Source organism: Ursus arctos, unplaced genomic scaffold, assembly GCF_023065955.2.
Source record: "Ursus arctos isolate Adak ecotype North America unplaced genomic scaffold, UrsArc2.0 scaffold_6, whole genome shotgun sequence".
NCBI classification, from domain to species: Eukaryota; Metazoa; Chordata; class Mammalia; order Carnivora; family Ursidae; genus Ursus; species Ursus arctos.
The window spans coordinates 17,289,812-17,311,415 of record NW_026623078.1 but is presented as its reverse complement, the minus strand read 5'-3'; the positions used below and the strand labels follow the sequence as shown (position 1 = coordinate 17,311,415).

At 37.4% G+C, this 21,604-nt stretch overlaps 1 protein-coding gene across 1 annotated transcript in view; it reads right to left on the bottom strand.

Annotated features, from left to right (window-relative positions):
• Positions 1-3,800: 3,800 nt before the first annotated feature.
• UBXN2B (UBX domain protein 2B) overlaps positions 3,801-21,604 on the bottom strand; it is a 29,943-nt gene continuing 12,139 nt past the window's right edge. Inside the window, exons 4-8 of the mRNA XM_026516444.4 lie at positions 20,096-20,179; positions 19,154-19,263; positions 15,697-15,834; positions 9,354-9,515; positions 3,801-8,358 (exon numbers count right to left, since the gene is read on the bottom strand). Coding sequence (XP_026372229.1) covers positions 8,196-8,358; positions 9,354-9,515; positions 15,697-15,834; positions 19,154-19,263; positions 20,096-20,179 — 657 coding nt within the window. The 3' untranslated portion in view covers positions 3,801-8,195. The remainder of the gene's footprint in view (positions 8,359-9,353; positions 9,516-15,696; positions 15,835-19,153; positions 19,264-20,095; positions 20,180-21,604) is intronic.

The window sequence follows — 21,604 nt, the reverse complement described above, 5'->3', positions numbered from 1 at the left end:
ATTCTGCTTGTCTCGGTTCTCATGAAGGTTTGCCTCACCTCATCTTCCCTGCACTTGACTCTTCTCCCTACACATTTGAGGACGGAGAACTCCTTGCTCCAGGGAAAGCTCCCAGTAAGTCAGGAAGTTTGGGAAGTAATATTTAGAAGTCTGTGGAGAAAAAAGAGAGAAGACAACCTAACGAGAGAATGGCAGGAGAAATAAGAATGGGAGTGAAAGTCTGCGTGTTGGTTGGAAACCACACACCACCACTATTCCCAACCTCCACATACATATGGTATGAGGATTTTTAGGTATTTTGGTAGATCCTCGGAGTCACAGTAAGCACTGACTATTGTTTATAACAGGAAGAATAATGAGGAAAAAACCAAACATGCTTTTGCATACACTTAAATGCAATTATTTGAGTAAAAATCTTAGCCTTGATTGGAGAACCAACCAAAAGTGGAGTTAGGGGACTTAGGTGCAGGTATGAAATGAAAAACTTTAAGTCATAAAGTTTACAACTTCTAAAAATGCAAACATCTTTCATATTTTTTTCACTAGTAGATTAAGGTAGATACTTTTATTTAAAATAATAATTTAGAGAAAGAAAAAAATACAGTTTGTGAATCATCCAGTGGTCCTTCACATCTGAGGAGATTAGATCAAATGAATATATGCCACACACTCACGGAGTCATGTGTGTGACTTGGAATCAAATCTAGTGTCTTTGCTATTTTTATTACATCTAAAAAAAAAATGATTAAGCTGCCTAGGCATACAGTCCTATGTAAAAGTCATTTATGACAAGGGCTGCACATATACACCCTTGATCACTTACAACTACGAGCTCTAGTGCCATTTTAAATGTCAAACATACTTAAGATTTGTATTTACGATGTGTAAAAAAAAAATCTATGCAAGTTAAATAAGTACTAGGCATTTTAATATACATAAAAGGGTGTTATTAAAGAACATCAAAATTAGAATTTTAAACATCATTTTCTCTCTGAAAAAATAATTTCAAGAACACTGAAACTCACACATGTTTGCTGATATACTTGTCTGTTTATAAAGGTTATTTGGAAATCTGTAACTCCAGGTCAATTTCTGCTTTCTTTGCTTGCGTGGAAGATTGGGTAATGGGAGTTAATTTAGAGAACAAGAACAATATAAAGTGCCTAGTGAGAATTTTCTTTGCAAGTTCAGCCAAATAGAGAGTCAAGCCAAAGTCAACAGTTCCTCAAACTAGTTTCATTTCAAAGGCACGAGGGATGTGTCAATAAAGTCTCTAGCATCATCTGACTTTCTACAACTTTTCAGTTAACTAGTTTACATGTATTTTAGCACACTTCCAATTGATTGATTAATTTCATTTAAATCAACTTCCATTTTGAGGTATCAGTATTAAAGTGACGAATAAATGACGATGAGGTGTCACATTCTAAAACAAAACATTAATGGCTAAAATGTTTAAATAAATTACATGAAAGTCACATAATTAAATAATAGCTCTTATGAGGCTAGTGGTATTTTACCTCTGATATAAAGATATAATCCATAAGGGAAATCATATTATAAACAGCAGATCACATGACAAGTCAGCAGCACACCTTTCTGAGTAATCGAATAGAACATAATGGGTTGACGGGTCTCTGGGTCTCTACCATGTCTCTAGAACAAAGTTCTTCCTTAGCCTTAAACTTGTAGAATCACAACACCTACTGCTGGGATTCAATCTCAGGTGTTTCTCATACTGTTGGGAGGGCATTCTTTAGCTCTCTTTACCCTAATTCTACCATGGGAACTGCCAGGACCATTCACTTATAGGGGTCGGTGCTACCACTCTTGGAAATGAATCAAGTCTGCCACTTATAGAACGCATTCTCTTCTCCTTCCTTTAAAACCCAAACAAGTATTTTCTATCACCAATATGAACTCCGTTGGCATTTCTGAATCTCTCAATTTTAAAGCATTAATGCATACATTTGTCCAACATTCAGAGGGTGCCATTCTTAATTCACTCATTACTTATTAACCATTTATTTAACGAGGATACAACAGGGGATAAGAAGAATCTCTGCTCTCACAAAGGCACATTTTGAGAATCTGGGGTGTTAAAGTTAATTCATTTATTGGGATCCACAAAATGTAGGATACCCCAGTGGCCTGGCCCATCACAATTTTATACCCAAGCCTGCTCTTACGGGCAGTGCTGGTCAAGGAAACGACACACACCAATCACCTCACCCTGGAAAGGAGGCCCTGCTAGCCTTAAGGAAACCCCCCCACCTCCTAGCCAATCATGCATTTCCAAGTTGCCTCTTCTGCCTGCTCTAAAGCTTGCTGTTGCTCCCGACCCCTCGGGCTCAGTGCTCCAGTGCTTCTGAGCACTGTACTCCCCCATCCATGGATTGTTTTCCTTGGATAAAGGACATCAAGCTCTTACTAAATAGTTTTGCTTTCATCATTTGATAGGGGGAACAGGAAAGATTGTCTCCATGTGAGATGTTGACAAAAGCCAAACAAATTAAGAAAATAGGCATTGCTAATGCTGTAGTACACAGGGTAATGTGACTAAGAGATAAGGGCATGATTTTAGATTGAGGCCTCACAAAAGTCCTCTCTGAAGTCACACTTATATGGAGGTCAGGGTGACAGACTAACAGAAGCACGTTGGCCATGAGTGACATGCTGCCTATCAAAATAGGATCCTGCTCTTGGTAGGCCCCCAATAAATGTTCAGCCCAAGTCGTTATTATCTAAGATACATAGCCCTTACTACAAATGAATCACACATGCTTAAAGAATATAAAGTCAGATTCATTTGAGTTGCCATAGAATACCTATGTACACCATGTTTCAAATGGTAACATCTACTTATATTACAGACATTTATGTTTTCAAGGGGAAAAAAAAGACCTAGACTTCATGTTATCATGTATTTTATAATATACATATATAAACCACTGATTTGTATATAATTTTACTATATTAATAAAAACAACCCCTCACCTCAGGGAATGTTAAATCTGAGTGATTGTACTAAGAATGAACATTTTTTTCTTTTTTAAAAAAGATTTTATTTATTTGAGAGAGACAGGGAGAGAATGTGAGCAGGGTAAGGGGCAGAGGGAGAAGCCGACTCCCCACTGAGTGGGGAGCTCGATGTGGGGCTCGATCCTGGGACTCCAGGATCATGACCTGAGCCGAAGGCAGACGCTTAACCAATTGGCCACCCAGGCACCCGGAACACTTCTTTTTATAAGGTGCTACTCCACCCTACCTCCTTCTATGCTCAGAAGCTCAGAGCTGGCTAAAAATTCCAGGCTGCTGGGAACACAACCTCTGCTCATACTTAACTACATTCATGTTTTCACTCTCAAGCCTACCGACGTTCTGAATATTTGTAGTATTTATAGTTGCTACTTTCTAATCAACATAGATTCTGATAGAAAACTAAAAATTATACTTTATACCATTCCCAATCCTAGGATTAAAAATGGCAAAAACTGTTAACATTAGGAAAAAAAAAAGCCTTTCTCACAAAGACAAAAATGAAGAACAAAGCGGGAAAGATGTTAAATGTGGAAACGACGACATGGGACACTATAATTAACAATGTCCTAAAAAGTACATTGAAAGGTACACTATGTAGATAAGGGAAATATGAACCAAAAAGCAAACACGAAAGCATAAAATAAAAGGACACATACTCATTTTAAATACTCTTCTATTCCCAATGTTAAGGCAAGAAAAGTCATAGTCTTAAAACACATGTTGTGACAAGGTTTTCAGAAATCCAGTCTGGCAAAAAGTTAAGAAAAATTTGCACCTTTATTTTTGTGGAATAAAAACAGAAACAGTAATGGGAAATTGAAGTAACATTGCTACAATTCAGTTCTTCTCTGTCCATCAAAAAGATGCACCACGAGAAATTAAACCACAGGTAATGTTATTCATGCTTTAAAATAATCCATTAAATCACCCAAATAAAACTGCAAATCAAGGAAATTTTGAGAAGGATTTTCAATGCCTTTCAGTGAAAACGTTCTTTACTGGTAAAGCAGACACTTAAAACTTTTTGATTACGTAGGTCATGCAAAACAACTGACCTCACCCATGGTTGTCTACCTGCTCACTGTAACATCATCTTTTGGGGATGATTATAAATTTTATAAGTTACAGTGACTGCAATAGTAAAAAGAACTCAGGAGAACGACTCTAATAAAGCAAAACACTGTGTAGTACAGGTGAAAGTATTGTTCTGAATGTTTAATTCTCCCTCCGGATATAAATCTCTACACTTTGGAAGACTATCAGATACAAAAATGGCAGTCGCTTTTGTATGTGCATCCATAGGCACTCCATCTAAATGATAAAAAAAAACCCCACAGGAATAACATTTCGAACACAGTTCTACAGGGTTTGGTTAATCCCCTCACCCCATTTTGTTAATCCAAAATAGGGCAGTGCCCTTTTATTTAAAATGTTTATTCGTTTCAATAGGATATTTCCTAAGGAAGATGATTTTTGCTCCTATGAAAGTGGAGTTTATCCCTCGTAACATTTTGCACTGCTATTATTTATACATTCTCCAAGTTGTCAATTGGTGGAGAGGAGCATGGCTTCCTGTTATTAGGAATAATCTTCTCACGCTGCATTGTGACACTGAGAACAAGTTTCTCTGTGGTGGTACCAACACTTCCATCCTGTGGGATGACAGCACTGCCAGTAGGAAAACCTCTACCACAGGCCAATTCACCTCCTTGAAATAAGCAGAGCCCCCAGAGAAAGGTGAATTCCAAATCTCCTATTGGCACATTCAAGTCTAGTGGCAGTGAATAGGCATAGCAGACTTTCCCAGACACCTGGCTATGGGGTGCTGCTGGAACAAATACCAAATACCTAAAAATGAGGGCGTAGCTTTGGAATGAGGCCGTGGGTAGAGGCTGCAAGAATTTTTAGGAGCATGGCAGAAAGAGGCAGGATTGCCTTGAACACTGCTAGCGATCTATGGATGTTAATGCTAGTGAGGGCTGAAGGAAGGAAAGAGCATGGCAGAGAGCACCTAAATTGCCACGGACATTATATAAATCGTCGTAAATGGACTGTTAGAAGAAAAAAGGACACTGAAGGTGCTGCCAATGAGGGCTTGGGAAGAAATGAGGAACATGCTGTTGGAAAGTGAAGGAAAAGAGATTCTGGTTATATAGTGGCTTTTAGCTGCAATGTGTCTGCAGTTATGTGGAAAGCAGAAGTTGTAAGGGATAAACTTAAGACATCTGGTTGAAGAGATTTCTTTTTTTTTTTTTTTAAGATTTTATTTATTTATTCGACAGAGATAGGGACAGCCAGCGAGAGAGGGAACACAAGCAGGGGAGTGGAAGAGGAAGAAGCAGGCTCATAGCGGAGGAGCCTGATGTGGGGCTCGATCCCATAACGCCGGGATCACGCCCTGAGCTGAAGGCAGACGCTTAACCGCTGTGCCACCCAGGCGCCCCTTGAAGAGATTTCTAAGCAAAGTGTGCAAGGTGCGGCCTGGTTTCTTCTTGCTGGTTATAGTACAACATGAGTGGAGACAGACAAATTGAGGAAAGAACTGTCACATATAAAGAAAACAGGACTCGATGACTTGGATATTCTTGGCCTACCCAAATGACAAAAGACATTCCAAGTAAGGGATTCACCGTCGGGGAACCCAGCTCTAGGGAGAGATGAGGGTGCAGCTATGCAACCTTCTGCGAATACCTGAGAAAGGCCTGAGTTTTGTCACACCACGCGTTCTTTGAAGAGATGAAGGGTGTGACTCACAGATCCTCTCAGCCTTCTCGGATAAAGCCCCAAATAGAGATGGAATGCTTTGTGCAGGGGCCTCTGGTCTAAGGAGCTGAGTCCTCCTAGTAGGCACACAAGACCCCCAAGTTTCTGGAGAATGTTAAACCAGCAGACACTGCTACCTTAAATTGAAAAGGACGGAGATGGTATGAAATGCAAGATGGCGGGACTTGCCCAGCTCCACAGGTAAGAAACAAGCTGAGACTACTCAGCTGCGCACAGGTGCTGCCTTCAGGAAAGAGAGGACTCTGAGAGGACGTCACAAGCCTAGGAGATGGCGCTCCGGACCACAGAGATTGTTCCAGGATCTGACACCTGATAGGGTGGGCATGGCTCCTTTGTAAATCTTGGCACGGGTGGCTCCTTTTCTCATTCCGTTGTTTGTTTGAACAGGGATGCCTATAAACTCTATTTTATGCCTGTCCTACCATTATATTTGGGAGGAGATAACTGGTTTTCTAGGTACACAGATAGAGAGGAATCATACCCGGACCCTCACTCATACTTGATTTAGATGATTTAAATGAGGTTTGGGACTTTGGAGCTGGTGAGACTCAGATAAGATTTTGCACTTCGATGCTATAATGGGTTGACACTTTTGAAGCACCTTTGGATGGGGTGACTTCACGTGGGATGGGTGTGCCTCTTTGGTGCAGGACTGGACTGTAGTAGTCAGAATGGCCTCCAAAATATTCATGTTCTAATCACTGTACCTGTAAATTTGTGGCCTTACATAGGAAAAGGATTTTGCCAATGTGATTAAGTTAAGCATTTTGAGATGAGATTTTTCTGGTAATTGTTCTAGGTAAACCGAATATAACACAAGGGTCCTTGTGAGAAGAAGGTAGGACAAATAAAATTGGTAGTAAAAGATGTAAGGTCAGAAGCAGACATTGGAAGGATGCAGCTACAGTGAAGGGATGCGAACAGTCTTGGAGGAGGTAAAGAACAGACTCACCCCTGCAACCTCCAGAGGGAACCAGTAACATGTCACTTTGCATTGTAAAAGGGACTTTAACCATGCAGCCAAGCTTACGACAGACCTGATGATGGGGAGATAACCCTGAATTATCTGGTCTGCCCAATCCAATCATGAGTCCTTAAAAGCAGAGAACTTCTGGCTGTTGTCAAAGAGATGTGATGACAGAGAAGAGTCAAGATGTAGCATTACTGGCTTTGCAGATGGGAAGAGGGGCCACAGGCCAAGGAATGCAGGTACCCCTAGGAGCTGGAAACAAGAAAATGATGCTCCCCTAGGCCTCTCAGAAGGAACACAGCCTTGTCAAAGCCTTATCTTAGCCAGTGAGACCCACGCTGGACATCCAACTACAGAATTACAGAATAATAAATTGGTGCTATTTTAAGCCACGAAGTTTGTAGTAATTTGTTACAGCAGCCACAGAAAACCCAGCAGGAGTGGTGACCAAAAATGAAATGGTATCTGGGAGGAAGAAAAAGCCTTTCTATCATTCCTGATATAGCCTACCTCATTCAGGGAATACCTGGCTTTGGCAGAAATGCAAATATTTTTGCTGGTAATTCTTTAGATCCAGTCTGGCTGAAAGAATTTACATTTCTGAATTTGTACACTCATTTTGCACTGCAGTACAGTACATTCTGGGTTGAACACTTAGAACAGTGTTCAGGATATACAGTGGGTCCCTTAGAAAAATGTGTTGAATAAATAAATGAATGTGATCAAGGCAGGCTCTGGGAGGGATTGTAATTACTCTATTTTAAAGTGCTGTTTAACGGATCTTTTCAAGAACTGCTGACCTTTCTGTCCTTGTTTCTGGTTTACGATGGTCATAGTTCTGTAAAATACAAGGCCAAACCGTATTTTTGACACTAGGAATATAGCTAAATCAGTAAGTAAAAAGGACGCATACAATCTTAATAGAAGGAATAATTATACGATCAACGTATTTCAAAATCAGAATACAGATACTTTTCAGTATATATCACAGAAAAAATTCCAATTTGATCACAGGATTTCTTGATAGCTGTTGATCAATGTACTATCAAGAAACTTTAGTGCAAATGTTACCAAATGCATTTATCAAAATGGGGTTCTGTTCATTTTCTCTGCAAACAAATGTTGTTACATTAACCCAGAGCATGTAACAAATTGGTTTGCCTGAATATTTATAAGCTAACAACACAAACCAGCCCTGCAACTAAAAACTCAAACATATTTGTCTCAAAATCTATTCCTGGTCCAAATTCATCTGTATTAGGCTGGAAGACAGGATAAGAAAAAAACTGAAATTTATCTGTATAAATAATAAAAATAATTAGTTTTCTCAATGCTCTAAGTATTTTCCTTTTATGGCACATTATCTTTCCTACATGCTACTGCATGGAAAGGAGCAGTATTATTTTAGTTGCTGGAGTATCACAGTGTTAAGAATATCTGCTTCTTGTAGTGTCAGGCTTTCATCTGTTAGCTCTTTATTTGGAAATGAAGTCACAAGAATAAAGTCAAGAGTCGCAAATTCAGGACGGGACTGTACAATAAAGTCCCGGACATCCAGGATCCTGAAGAAATAAGATAAAAATGATTTGTGATATAAAAGTTTTATTTTCATGTAAGCTTTTAGCTAAAACTAGGTGGTAGTAATATGAATCACACAATTCTAATCCTTATTTAAATGTGTTGTAATTTTTAAAAAGTTACATTATTTCAATGGATGGATTTATATTGGATTATAGATAAAATTAACTCTGGAGTATAGCTAATATTTACCTTTTCTGTAAACAGAGACAATCTTTAGGTGAATTATGCATAAAATAAATGTCAACAATGTTATTAAACTAAAAGTGCAGGTCCTACATTTTTCAGAGTATTAAAATATCTTAGCAGCAGCTGACCCAGAAAAAGGTACCCCAGGTTGACAAGGTGAGTCTATAACTATGAAAGGTTTAAGTCATAATTTTTAAAAATTATCCTTTTTTAAAAATGTTCACATATGTCTAGCAATTCAACTAAGACTATAAATATATCCCTTGGAATCAAGAAACAAATAAAAATGGCACGTTATTAGTATAACAAATGTATAAATGAATGTTAAATGACATTTAAAAGTTTATTTAAAGTACTTGACAAAAAAAGTACTTGACAGCAGCACAATTATATTTTATCTACAATTACAAATTTATATTGTGAAGAATTTGCTAAGTAGAAAGTTAATTCTAAACAGAATTATCAAAATTTTTAAATGAGTAAAGTCCAAATAAGGTTTTACTATATTTACCATATTAACTCATATTTGATCCCACTTCACATGGTTTTAGCAACAGTGCAAAAGTGCAACTTTTAACAATTTTATTTTTGAGTGATATCTGAATTTGTTAGTATTTGAGCAGTTTACAGAGGATATTAATACTAATACAGCTATTATCCTTGTTGAGTATTTTTCTTCTCTCAAAAGCTTACTTAAAAAGCACACGTAAATAATTTCGTATTCTTCAATACTCAAGTGACATAGTTTATAAAGATAAGTGACCACGTGTGAAACCACAAACGAGCTTACCTGTGTGTACTATTGAATCTTTGTATCAAGCGACTCCCATCTGCTAATCTGATTTGAATTTTTGTCGTTGGCACGGAATCATCAATAAGAACCACCGCATTAAGTATTGACTTATCCTCCTCTTCTGGGGATGAAGGTGTACTGACTATTTCAGGGGTGAGGCTAAGAAAGAAGAACTGAAGAATTAGAGCACGAATCTGAACCCATCCTAAGACATGACACACTGAGGACAGTGGAGTAACCACCCACACCCATGGCTGCCTCTCAAGTGCTCCTGCTGTGACTTCTGGACCAGCAAGAACATGGCATCCTTTGAGTCTCCCATACCTCTTCCAAGTTCTTTTGTTATATTAAAATTATTTTGTATGCTATGGTTCTAGTTTAGCTTATCCAATCTCTTTCAAAAGCTTAACTTTGTGTTCTTTGAAATTCCATGAAGCTGTTTGGCACAACAGTCTTCACTCAGAAATCCGAGCAACTCTCAGTTAACGTCAAAGAATGACTATGAGTACAGACAGATTTGGTTTCAAATCCCAGCTATGCCAACTGCATAAACTTGAGGAAGTAAATTAATCTTTCTGAATCCCAGTTTTATTATGCATAAAATGGGGGTGGAATAATACGATGTTATGATGTTTCGTAGGTTGTTTTATCAGTAAGCCCCTCAATGCCCTACAACAGTGTTTCAACAGGTGCCAGCTATTTTTGTACACCAAAATAGTGTATATTTTGTATCATATATATGTATGATGGTACATATAGTGTATCATCAGCACTAAACTATTAGCTTAAACTTATATTACTTAAAAACATGTGATTTAAGTAGTTATTGCTTTATAAAGAGAAGTAATTTCTATGTGCTAGTGAGGAATGAAATTCTACATATGGTGATAGATTTTTTTTTAAATTTTTTTAAAGGTTTTATTTATTTATTTTAGAGAGAGAGTGTGCGCACAAGCGGGGGGAAGGGAGGGACAAGCAGACTCTACACTCAGCACGGAGCCCAACACTAGGCTGGATCCCCGGACCCTGAGATCGTGACCTGAGCCAAAATCAAGAGTTGGACGTTTAACTGACTGAGCCACCCAGGCGCCCCTATAGTGATTGATTTATAATAAAAGTTATTTGATAGAACATCTTACCATTGGAACTTGATTACTAATGACCTTAGCACTGCTTTCTTAATGCCTTCTAATGCTAGCTAGCAGGATGACCTATCATTGTAAGCTGAAAGTCAGTGTCAAAAATAAAGTATCCTTTTGGTTAAGAAATTAAAACAAATTTAGCCAAATTCTTTATAGACATCAAATCTTAATCTTCTCTAACTTACCTAAAGGTATTATTTAATAGTCTTAATATTTATTTTTTCAAACATGGAGATTCAGATGGCATCCTATAAATTATTTTCTTTTGAAAAAAAATAAGTATATATTTATTAGTATAAAAGTTCTAGGAGCATTCTTTCCTCATCCTGACTCTTATTCCCACCCAAAGTTTCCCAAAATATACAATAAAGTAGTAAAAAACTGGTACTTACTGCTAACACTTCCCCTTTCTTTAGCTGTTTCCTGACATATATTTTACAATCAATTTCAGAATACATATGATAAAGACATGAAAAAGAAAATGATGATTTGCAATCACTGACCAGGTATTCTTAAGGAATTTTCTTTGGAGTTTGGAACTGAGGACTTAAACAGTTGTACCACCAAGTTGGTTCACTGTGCCAACAGTCCAGTGTCCTTTATACAGTGAGAGGTACAAAACCAAAGGGAAGGGACACTGAATGCAAAAGACCTGTTCTCTCTTCCTCTGCCTCACAGATAACTAGGCGTATACATTATTATTACCATCACTACCACCAACACAGCCACCACTGCGTTTGTTAGTTCATTTAAATCATCATGCGAACGAGGGAGTAGAGGCTTAACAGTTAACAGTGTGGATCCAGGAGCCTGACTCCAGGATGCTTGATTCTGCCACTTACTAGATGTGTGACCCAGGGCAAGTCACTTAACACTAAGTTTCCTCATTTGCAAAACAGACAACAGCAGCACAGCTGTAAAGATGAAGTTTATGAGGACATACAAGCATTTCAAACAGTGCTTTTATATAGTTGACACTTCCTAGAAGGCAGCTGTTAGCATCGAGGGAAAAGTTATCTCTATTAGCTGAGATGCCTCAGACCCCGGTTTCTGTGGTTTAATGCTTTCTGTTTAAAATACATTCTGACCAGATAAGCTTCTTCTCAAGATATAAAAAGAAAGTACCAGGTAAGGAAACTAGCTAAGGAAAGCTCTTTTGTGTGTTTTTTTGGTAAGATGTGTGTACGTCAAAATGAAATTATATGGAATAATAACACCTGAGGACAGGAGTGGATTTTCAAGATAGTTTAGGCCAACTGTATCATTTTACAGGAAAACAACGGAGTCAGAGACTGAAGGACATGCTCAGAGCCACAGAGATAGGTAGTTGAGCGAGCTGGTTAGCGAAGTATAAAAACACATTTAAAAAAGTTATAGTAACTTTACTATTTAGCCTTCAAAGTTGTTCCTGCTTACTACTTAAAACTTTCTCATCATTCAACTGATCAAAATATAATGACATTTTCAATATGCTGTTTGTATGTTTCAAGCATATAAATATGCTTTAATATATAAAAAGAAAATTTTTTTAAAAAGAGGGAAGTTAATTGATAAAGCAAACTTTCTAGGCAAACTGGAGGAAAGGATGTAGGTTGGTTGTAAGAGGAGTGAGTCCCTTGGTCAGGAAGAGAAATATCTAACTTAAGAGAAGGCAGTAAAGATGGATTTAATAAACTTTGAGGCTAAGTGGAATCTATTACAAAAGCTAATTCTTGTCAGGCTGGAAGCAAAAAGAAATCTGCTGAGATGAGGGCAGGGATCAGCCCTTTCAGAGTGGGAGAGGCGCAGTTTGTCTGCCTAGCATGGGGGTGCGAACGTCCCCAACAGCACTGAACTGCACAAGGGCAGACAAACCCAATGGCTGAACAGTAAGGCAAGGGGCCGCAAAGTTGCTGGGATAAGAAAATGAAGATAAGGCAGGAAGGGGTTGCTTTAGAGAAGACAGCCCTTCAGGGTCCAGGGATCAAGATGAAGTCAAAACTCAGGTTTAGTGGCCAGAATGAGTGAGTGACAAACGGAATCTTTTGGACTGCACAGTATGAAAAACAGGCGGCGACCGTTCTTAGGCAGAGAGATTTGCTTCAACTCATGATCTGTATCATCATACGCACAAGCTCAAAAGCCTACAGCGACTGTCTGCTTGTTAGCCCTGCTTATCAAAAATGATTCTATAATTTTCAAGGTCTGTTGGGCTCTACTCCAGCTCACTAATTTTTAAGCAGTCGTACAGTTTATGCTGCCATTGTAAATTTGCAGTTCTGTACCTATGGTTTGCTTGTTCCTACGATATTAATATGAAGGAACTAGGTAGTATTTTTAATGCATTTAGGTATACCCCATAATTATTTGTAATATCGCAATAAAAAATTAAGTTAGTTTCCATCTGTGTCATGTTCTGTTTGCAATAAGACTTCCAGCTATGGAAGACAATGGAATTATTTCCATTTCTGTTTTGTTTGCTTCTTTTTAATTATATTTCTGTTCAGTAGTTGCCTGGAACTCTTGGGAAATGAGCCATTTCAAAAAGTTATTTTCTAAATACATAAAGGTTAACTGTTAGAACTTTTATATTTTAACAGATTTCTTAATGTAAATCCTTCTAAAATGTTCTATGCAATTCTATACTTTCTTAGAACTTATATTCAACTACTCAACGTTTTAATTCGTGTGTATCAGATAGGCTCACACCATCACGTTAATCTCCTAGTGTAATTTCCTACATGGTAGAAGCTGAAAATTCTAAAGACTACATTTTTCAGACTCTCTTGCAGTTAGGATTTTATATAATTCCACCCTTCTACCAAGCAACAAATACACACTTTATGGTGAATGTAAGCACTGTGAAGTGTAAATTATGCAGCTTTTCTGGTTTCCAAGGTGTTGGAGGCATTTGATTCTTCTACAGCAGCCATGATGGAATGTTCTAGTGTCTGGTCCCTAGCTTCATGGGCACTGAACAGCTGATGGGGGCACAGGAAATTTTTTCTCTAGAAAGTTCCCTGTTGTGTTTGTTTCTTCTACGGAAGTTTGGTTTGCTAGCTCCAGAAACTCTATAAAACTATCCAGGGCTCTGTCAGAAGCCCCTTGTTAAACTAGTAGGTGGATTCTGTTTTCTACAATCAAAAACCCTGACCAATATGGCTAATGATTAACAACCCAGCATTCTCACCACTTATTTTTGTCATTCCCCTCCATCATTGCCTCCTTTCTGGCTATTTGCCTTATGAGGAGAAAGGCTGGTCTTTGTAAGATATGACAATGAGATAGTACCCTTATTTTCAATTGTCGACTGTAATTACTGGCTCTTTTCAGCTATCTTCCCTTTATGCTACTTCCTTCAATTTCAGTTCTAGATTTACTGTTCTGCTAACCAAGATGTGCATTTTAACATTCATTCTTGGTCACAAATTTAAATAAGAAAGAAAGAATATGTACAAAGTGGAGAGATGGCTGGGCATTTTACCTGTGTTCTAATTAAAAACCATAATCTCAATAAAAATTAAGAAATGAGAAGTGCTAGGGGTGCCCAGGTGGCTCAGTTGGTTAAGCGTCTGCCTTTGGCTCAGGTCATGATCCCAGGGTCCTGGAATCGAGCCTTGCATCGGGCTCCCTGCTCAGTGGGGAATCTGCTACTCCCTCTGCCTCTGCCCCCCCCCCACTTGTGCTCTCTCTCTCTCTCTCTCTCAAATAAATAAAATCTTTAAAAAAAAAAAAAAAAAGAGAAGTGCTAGAAAATATTTTTAAAAATATATCTGGAGGTCATACTTATAAAAACAAACCAGAGGAAGAAAGAACAATCAGGACAAACCTGACCTGTGCTGGTAGTAAGGAGAGATGAGGGAGAAAATTTGCAGGTAGACCTGTGAATGGGCACTGAAGGATTTGGGTCCTAAAAAAAGCCAGGGTGACATGTGTTCCTGTATTCTCTACATGTCTCAGAAATCAGTTTCTATCAGGAGAAAAGGATACAGAAAGGGACACTTGAGGTATGAAAGACAAGTGTAAAGAACTGATATGAATTTTTTCCTATTCTCAGAAATGCAAGGGGAATGGAGAACCGTAGTGCACAAGGCAAGTGAAAAGAACCTGGAAGGGAAGGAATCACAGGAAAAGGAACAAAGGATGCACAAAAGTGTATGCTGGAAACATGGTCAATGCTACAATTTCACATGTCACCTGTAATAACATGTGGACAAATACAGACTAACTTTTACCAACATATTTTACAAGATTTATGAAAATTCTTTTTTTTTTTTAAGATTTTATTTATTTATGTGACAGAGAGACAGCCAGCGAGAGAGGGAACACAAGCAGGGGGAGTGGGAGAGGAAGAAGCAGGCTCCCAGTGGAGGAGCCCGATGTGGGACTCGATGCTGGAACGCCGGGATCACGCCCTGAGCCGAAGGCAGACGCCTAACGACTGCGCTACCCAGGCGCCCCAGATTTATGAAAATTCTTTTAAGCCAAGGCTTTTTATACAGGAGTCCACTCACACAACATATATTGGTTTCTGAATTGTATTCCTCAAAGTCCTGGGGGATCTTTAGAAACATCTCCAAGGCAATTCTTTCCTTCTCCTACAATAGAAGCTCTGGTTTTGTTAAGTGTTTTAAGTGTTGGGTTTCCCTAACGTGAAGAAGAGTTTGGTGGCTTAACATATACTGAAAACAACCAACTTTAGCACACTGCTCTTGCTGCAAGAGCCTACCAATTACTTATGACAGACAGGCAAGCGTATAGCTGTGATCTAAGATGCCTACTGCTCAATCTAATCAAGAACCGTTTACAATTTCCCCTCTTGAGTCCATGTAATCAGAAAGAGGCAGGATGGCACAAAGGTAAAAAGCACAGACTTGAGCCAGTGTGTGGGTCTGAATCCCACAAAGTAACCACTCGCTAGCTCAATCACCTCAGGCACACTACTGCATTAGCAAATGAAGTAATCACAGGACCTACATCTAAGAGTTGTGTAAGTGAGTTAATGTAAGTTAAAGTGCTTAGAGGGCCAGGAATGTGGGAACTGCTATCTAAGTATTAGCTACTAATACTATCACTAGATTTGTGTATCTAATTCCATCAGCAAGGTCTTCACGGTTCATGTTTTAGTTGTTACTTTCTAGGTTATTTTGCTTTTTTTGATTCTCAAAGAAAACTCATGCTGAACAAAGACAAATGTTTTTCTTATTTTAGGGTTTTACCTTCCAAGTTTTTGTCCTTCTCCACTAAAAGCCTTGAACCTCAGTCTAGGTTTTATGTATTCTTGATCCTGATGGTCTTCCATATCCAAATTCACATGGCCACCATGAACCAGCCGCTGAAGCTCCAGGGGAATCTCTCTTTTAAAAAGGGAAAAAAGTTTTAGTTGAAATTACTATAATTAAGTCATAAGCTATCCTGGAAAAGAGCAATTTTTGCTTAAATTATAAAAGTTTCCATGATGATTGATTAGTCCCTATAGATATTTTCTTCTTCAAGTTGCATCACATTATGTTACCTACAGCTTTGCTTTCCTTTTTCAAAATTGTTTTGGCTACTTAGGGTCTTTTGTGGTTCCATATAAATTTTAGGATTGTTTGTTCCAGCTCTGTGAAAAATGCTGTTGGTTTTTGATAAGGATTGCATTAAATCTGTAGATTGCTTTGGGTAGTATACTCATTTTAACAATATTTGTTCTTCCAATCCATGAACATTAAATGTCTTTCTATTTCTTTTTGTCATCTGAGGTATCACCTCACACCTGTCAGAATGGCTAAAACCAAAAACACAAGAGACAAGTGCTGATGAGGATGTGGAGATAAAGGAACCCTCCTGCACTGTTGGTGGGAATGCAAACTGGTGCAGCCACTCTGGAAAACAGTATGAAGGGTCCTCAAAACATTAAAAATAGAACTACCCTATGATTCAGGAATCGCACTACTGGGTATTTATACAAAGAATACAAGAACACTAATTCAAAGGGATACATGGATCCCTATATTTATAGCATTATTTACAACAGCCAAAATATGGAAGCAGCCCAACTGTCCATCAACTGATGAATGGATAAAGATGCGCCATGCCCACACACCTGGAATATTAGCCATAAAAAAGAATGAACTCTTGCCATTTGCAATGACATGAATGGAGCTAGAGTATAATACTAAGGAAAATAAGTCCATCAGATAAAAACAAATACCATATGCTTTCATATGTGGAATTTAAAAAACAAAACAAGCAAAGAAAAAAAAAAGAGAGAGAGTCTTAACTATAGAGAACAAACTGATGGTTATCTCAGGGATGGGGGTGGGGGAATTGGTTAAACAGGTGAGGAGATTAAGCAGTGCACTTGTCCTGATAAGCACTGGGTGATACATAGAATTACTGAATCACTATATTGTACACCTAAAATGAATATAACACTGTATGTTAACTATACTGGAATTAAAATTTTAAAAAAATTTGCATCACCTTATTCTTAGTGATTCTCAATATAGGGAGTTTTTGTTGTCACAGTGATCTTGGAGTGCTTCTAACATTTAGGAAGCCGAATTGCAAGACAGTAATTTATACCTAAATAAGCACTAAAAAATTCCTGAGGACATAGTAGTTAATGCAGGTATTTATTTCCAAACTCTCCGGAAGAAGTTTTGAAAACTGATAGGCATCTTTAACCATCAGTGTGATTCCTGAGTGCTGCTGTCGTGCTTGGTCAGGATCCAGATACGAGATGCTCTGCCACAGGGATTCATCTGGCCTCATCAAGTCTCGTCCTGGGTTCCACGGAACCACGGAATGCCCTGCCAGAGATCTGCACGGATGACAACACGTCTGTAACGTCTGAGCCTAAAACTTCAACTTACGGTCTGTCTTCCAAAGAAGAAAAAAAACCTTTTTTTGGTGGGGGGCACTGCATTAATACCCTTTGAAAATTTCAGGAATACATGCACCATATAAACTGAGAGAAGACTGCACTTTGTTTTGTTTGGAACTTTATCAAGTCCCTGACTGCAACACCACTGACAGTAATTACATTGCCAACCTCACATACCTCATTATTCCGTTTTTATGTCTGTCACATTTTCTTGAGAAGTGCTAGACTGCACATAGGTGCAAACTATTTGACTACTTTTATTATGTTCTGGTGCAGTCGGACCAAAGCATTTATAAACTGAAATACATACAGTTTTATGATAAATTATCTTATTTCAATATATTTAAGATAAATTTTGTATCTTTTTTTAGGGAAATAATATGCATGGAAAGATTATATTATCTATGAGTTCTTCTTTCAGGATATTGAAGGTGGTATTACTCAATATTTGTCATAAGTAGAGGACACTGATTCTACAGTTGACCACCACTATCTGACATCAATCATTTTTCCAAGGAGTCTTTTCTAAAACGGTTCTTGATCATAATTTGCACTTCAGGATATAGTAAAAAAACAAAACAAAACAAAACAAAACTCTTTTGGGACACTCTGACTCCTTAAACACTAGACCACAAAGTTTATGGCTTATTTTCATTTAAGAATAAGTGAATTTCGAGGTACATTACAGTACATCCATCTTCAATAAGTTCTTGTCTTCCAACATCTTGAAATAAGCATCAATTTCCACAGCAATGCTGATCTTCCCTTAGCAGATGAACGAACACTTCCCTTGTCCAGTTGCTCCCAGGTCTTCCCAGTGATTGCCGGTTTCCAAGTCCACAGCATTGACACAGACTATTATTAGCTTGTATTTACCACCACCACATACTGCCTCCTAGGAAAGCTTCCCACCTTTCTCAAAGGACTTCAGCATATCAATAACAGCATTTCTTGCCATTTTTTTGGTATCCTGACATTATCTGGTAGAATTCAAATTCAGATTTCATGTTAGTGTTCTAATACCATTCCTTTCGAGGTCCTTGACTCCCTCAACGCCAATGAGTTTCACCTCCACTCCACTTCAGCCACTCTCCTTGGACATATCTGTATCACTTGGAAAAGCCCCACATTCAATTCCTGAATGGAGTATAACCTACTCCAGTCCCTTTACTACTACTTAAATCTCCCAGTTCATCACCGACTTTGTGTTTAGCTGTATTTCTACTTAGGAATGATCACACTGTCAGCCAGTGAAAGTATTTTCACAAAAGCTTTTATAATCATAGCAAAATCACTTCATTCTTCATCCTCTAGCAAGAAGGGCTGGTGAGCTATGATGTTCTTTCCATAGGTCAGAGCACTGTATATCTGGTTGACTTTCACAAATCATAACTTCAAATTAACCTTTTGAAATCTTCTGTCAGCAGTAATGCCACTTTAAAAGATTTCTAAAATAAGTTGCTGAATTTCACACATACACGCAATGAGAGTCATCTTGTTAACAGTAAGCAGGATAGTGGCTTAGAGAGCGGGCATCTACAGGCTAATCAACTATACTGATTTATTACATTAAGATGTTTCTTCTTGGAATGGGGACCATCGCTTGATCAGATTTTGAAAGTGACCAGTGTCTACTGCCACTCCCCACCAAATTAAGAACCAGAGACTTACAGATAGCAACATATCCTTTAGATACTTAAAAATACCCTTCCCCCCAGCAACCACTTACATAATATATTCCAGTATCTTAAAAAAAAAAAAGTCCCACCCTAAGTAACAGATAGAATACAAGTAATTCATCTTACCCTCTTTTAACAGACTCCAGAAATTGAGCATTTGGTGGGTCATTATAGGGTCTCAGTTCTCCATCATCTAAACTGAAACCATTGCTCCATAGTTTAAGCAAAATCTGAACCTTTTGAGTGTAGGAAAAAAGATAAAGAAATACAAGAATCCATCTGCATCAAGTAATTTTAAGCTTCAAATGTGATATTTCACAACATATTCACCACATAAACCACCTACTTTATTTAAAATATGGAGTTATTCATATTACTTCAGTTACTGTTAAAATAAAGATGTAAATGAAAGCAAGTGTGTTTGCTCAGCAGATTTGTATGTAGCTTAACAAATCGACGATAGCTGAAATGCCAAAGCTAGATCCTGGCCCTGATGTACAACTATTCTGGTTCATAGAGAAAACGAGAAAATGACAGCATCCACCTGCCACTCCACATCCACTTTTCTCCTTCAACCATACCTATATTCTTGGCTGCTACTCAGGGCTTAAATATTTACGTCAAGGGGCAAGACAGAATTTCCAGTGACCCTTCAAGGCTAAAGTAAACATGTTTAAATGAAATTATAACTCCAAATTTTAAAACATAAAAACAAAGAATGACTTTAGGAGTTTCCTTGTTTACAACTCAGCTAATTCTCTATTATGACAGTTTACTACTTACAATAATTATTACTGTATGTATATAAAGCTCATTTTGACAGTGAATCATGTATTCTTTCAACATGTAGAAAAACATGTAGAAAATACCTGCAATCTAAGTGCAAGGCACAACTGAGATACAAAATATAAAATTTGAGACTAAAAGCTTACACATTAATTCTTTTAAAATTCATGTTTCAAAGAGTAACAGAAAAGACACAATTTAAATTACCAATTTTTAAATTTAAAAAACAGTAGTAACTAGAGGCAAATATCTGCAACTTTTCATTTTGGTTACTGTACCTACATCTTGCAGTTGATTTTCTCCATAGATGTATTCAGACCGCTTACAAAAGGAATTACCCAACCTGTATCCTCCACCTGTAAATGACTGAAATACACAGCAAATGAGCTAAAAATTCACTATGGTTTATAGGGCAAAATGTTATGATAATGTGTGATATATATTTGAAAACTAGACCAACTATATTTAGCCAAACCAGTTTATACTTTCCAAGAAAATTTTATATTAAAGTGAAGGTTTTATGTTACATAGGAGTATACTCAAGTAAGAAATTATGTTTCTTCCCATAAAAATGTTAGTGACTCGGAAGTTGAAATAATTTAGGCCAATCTTAAATTAAAAAATACATTTATATAACGAAATATATATTTTCAAGTATAAACAGATGTTAAAAAGCCACCACTAATATTTTATGATGTCTTATAATAAAAATTATGTTTAAAATATATTTCACAAAGTAAATAACAGTTTCACAGTGTAAAGGAAGAATTTTATAAATGGGTATAAATTACTCTGAAGAAAGGCTCCATAATTATTTTATAAGCTGCTTTTATTCAACTGTAACAATCAACTATGATTGTACTTTTTGTTTTACCATACTGATCACAAGGTCTTCTATTTTTCAGGTAGGGTAGCTTATGAGGTAAAAATGCCATTCCTTTTAATCACCATGCATATCGTAAATGAGCTTTTAATGATCACATTGCTTTCTTTTCTATCGACTCAATATATCAACTAAATATATCAATATATCAATTCCACATTTTTCTTACAGAATCGGAGAACTGGCAAGAATGCAAATTACCTTAGACTTAACTGGAAGAGAACTGTAAGCTGTTAGTCAATAACCAAATGAAAACTAAAATTTATGTTTCATTAGAATAGTGATTCTCAGCAATGGTTCTCAACAGTGGAGGTCTGTCACAATCACCAGACAGGCTTTTTCAAAAGACACATGCTTAGGCATACCAGAAACTTACTGAACCATAATACCATAGGCCATATGGTAGTTTAGAAAGCCTTCCCAAATGATTATGATAAGGAACTCGGGCTGAGAAATGCTAATTTTAAGAATATTACGATAATTACACACAAAAGGACACTTGATGTCTTCATGTCTTCTTCAATAAACCAGTACTATGTCAGCTGATATAGTTATAAAAGCTGTGTAAAAGATGTCTAGAATTTTATGAAGGCACAAAAGCAATTCAATGGAGGAAGGAGAGCCTGTTCAACAAATGGTGGTGTAGCAAGTGGACACCCATAAATAGAAAAACAAACCTTGATGGAAACCTTATGTAAAATTAACTCAAAATGGATCACAAGTTTAAGTGTAAAATGTACAACTATGAAACTTTTCTAGATAACAGGAGAAAACTCTGAGGCCTACGTTTAGGTGAAGAGTTCTTAGATAAGAGACCAAAAGAATAATCCATAAGGAAAAAAAAGATAAACTGGACTTTATCAAAATTAAAAACTTTTGCTCTGTGACAAACCCTGGTAAGAGGATGA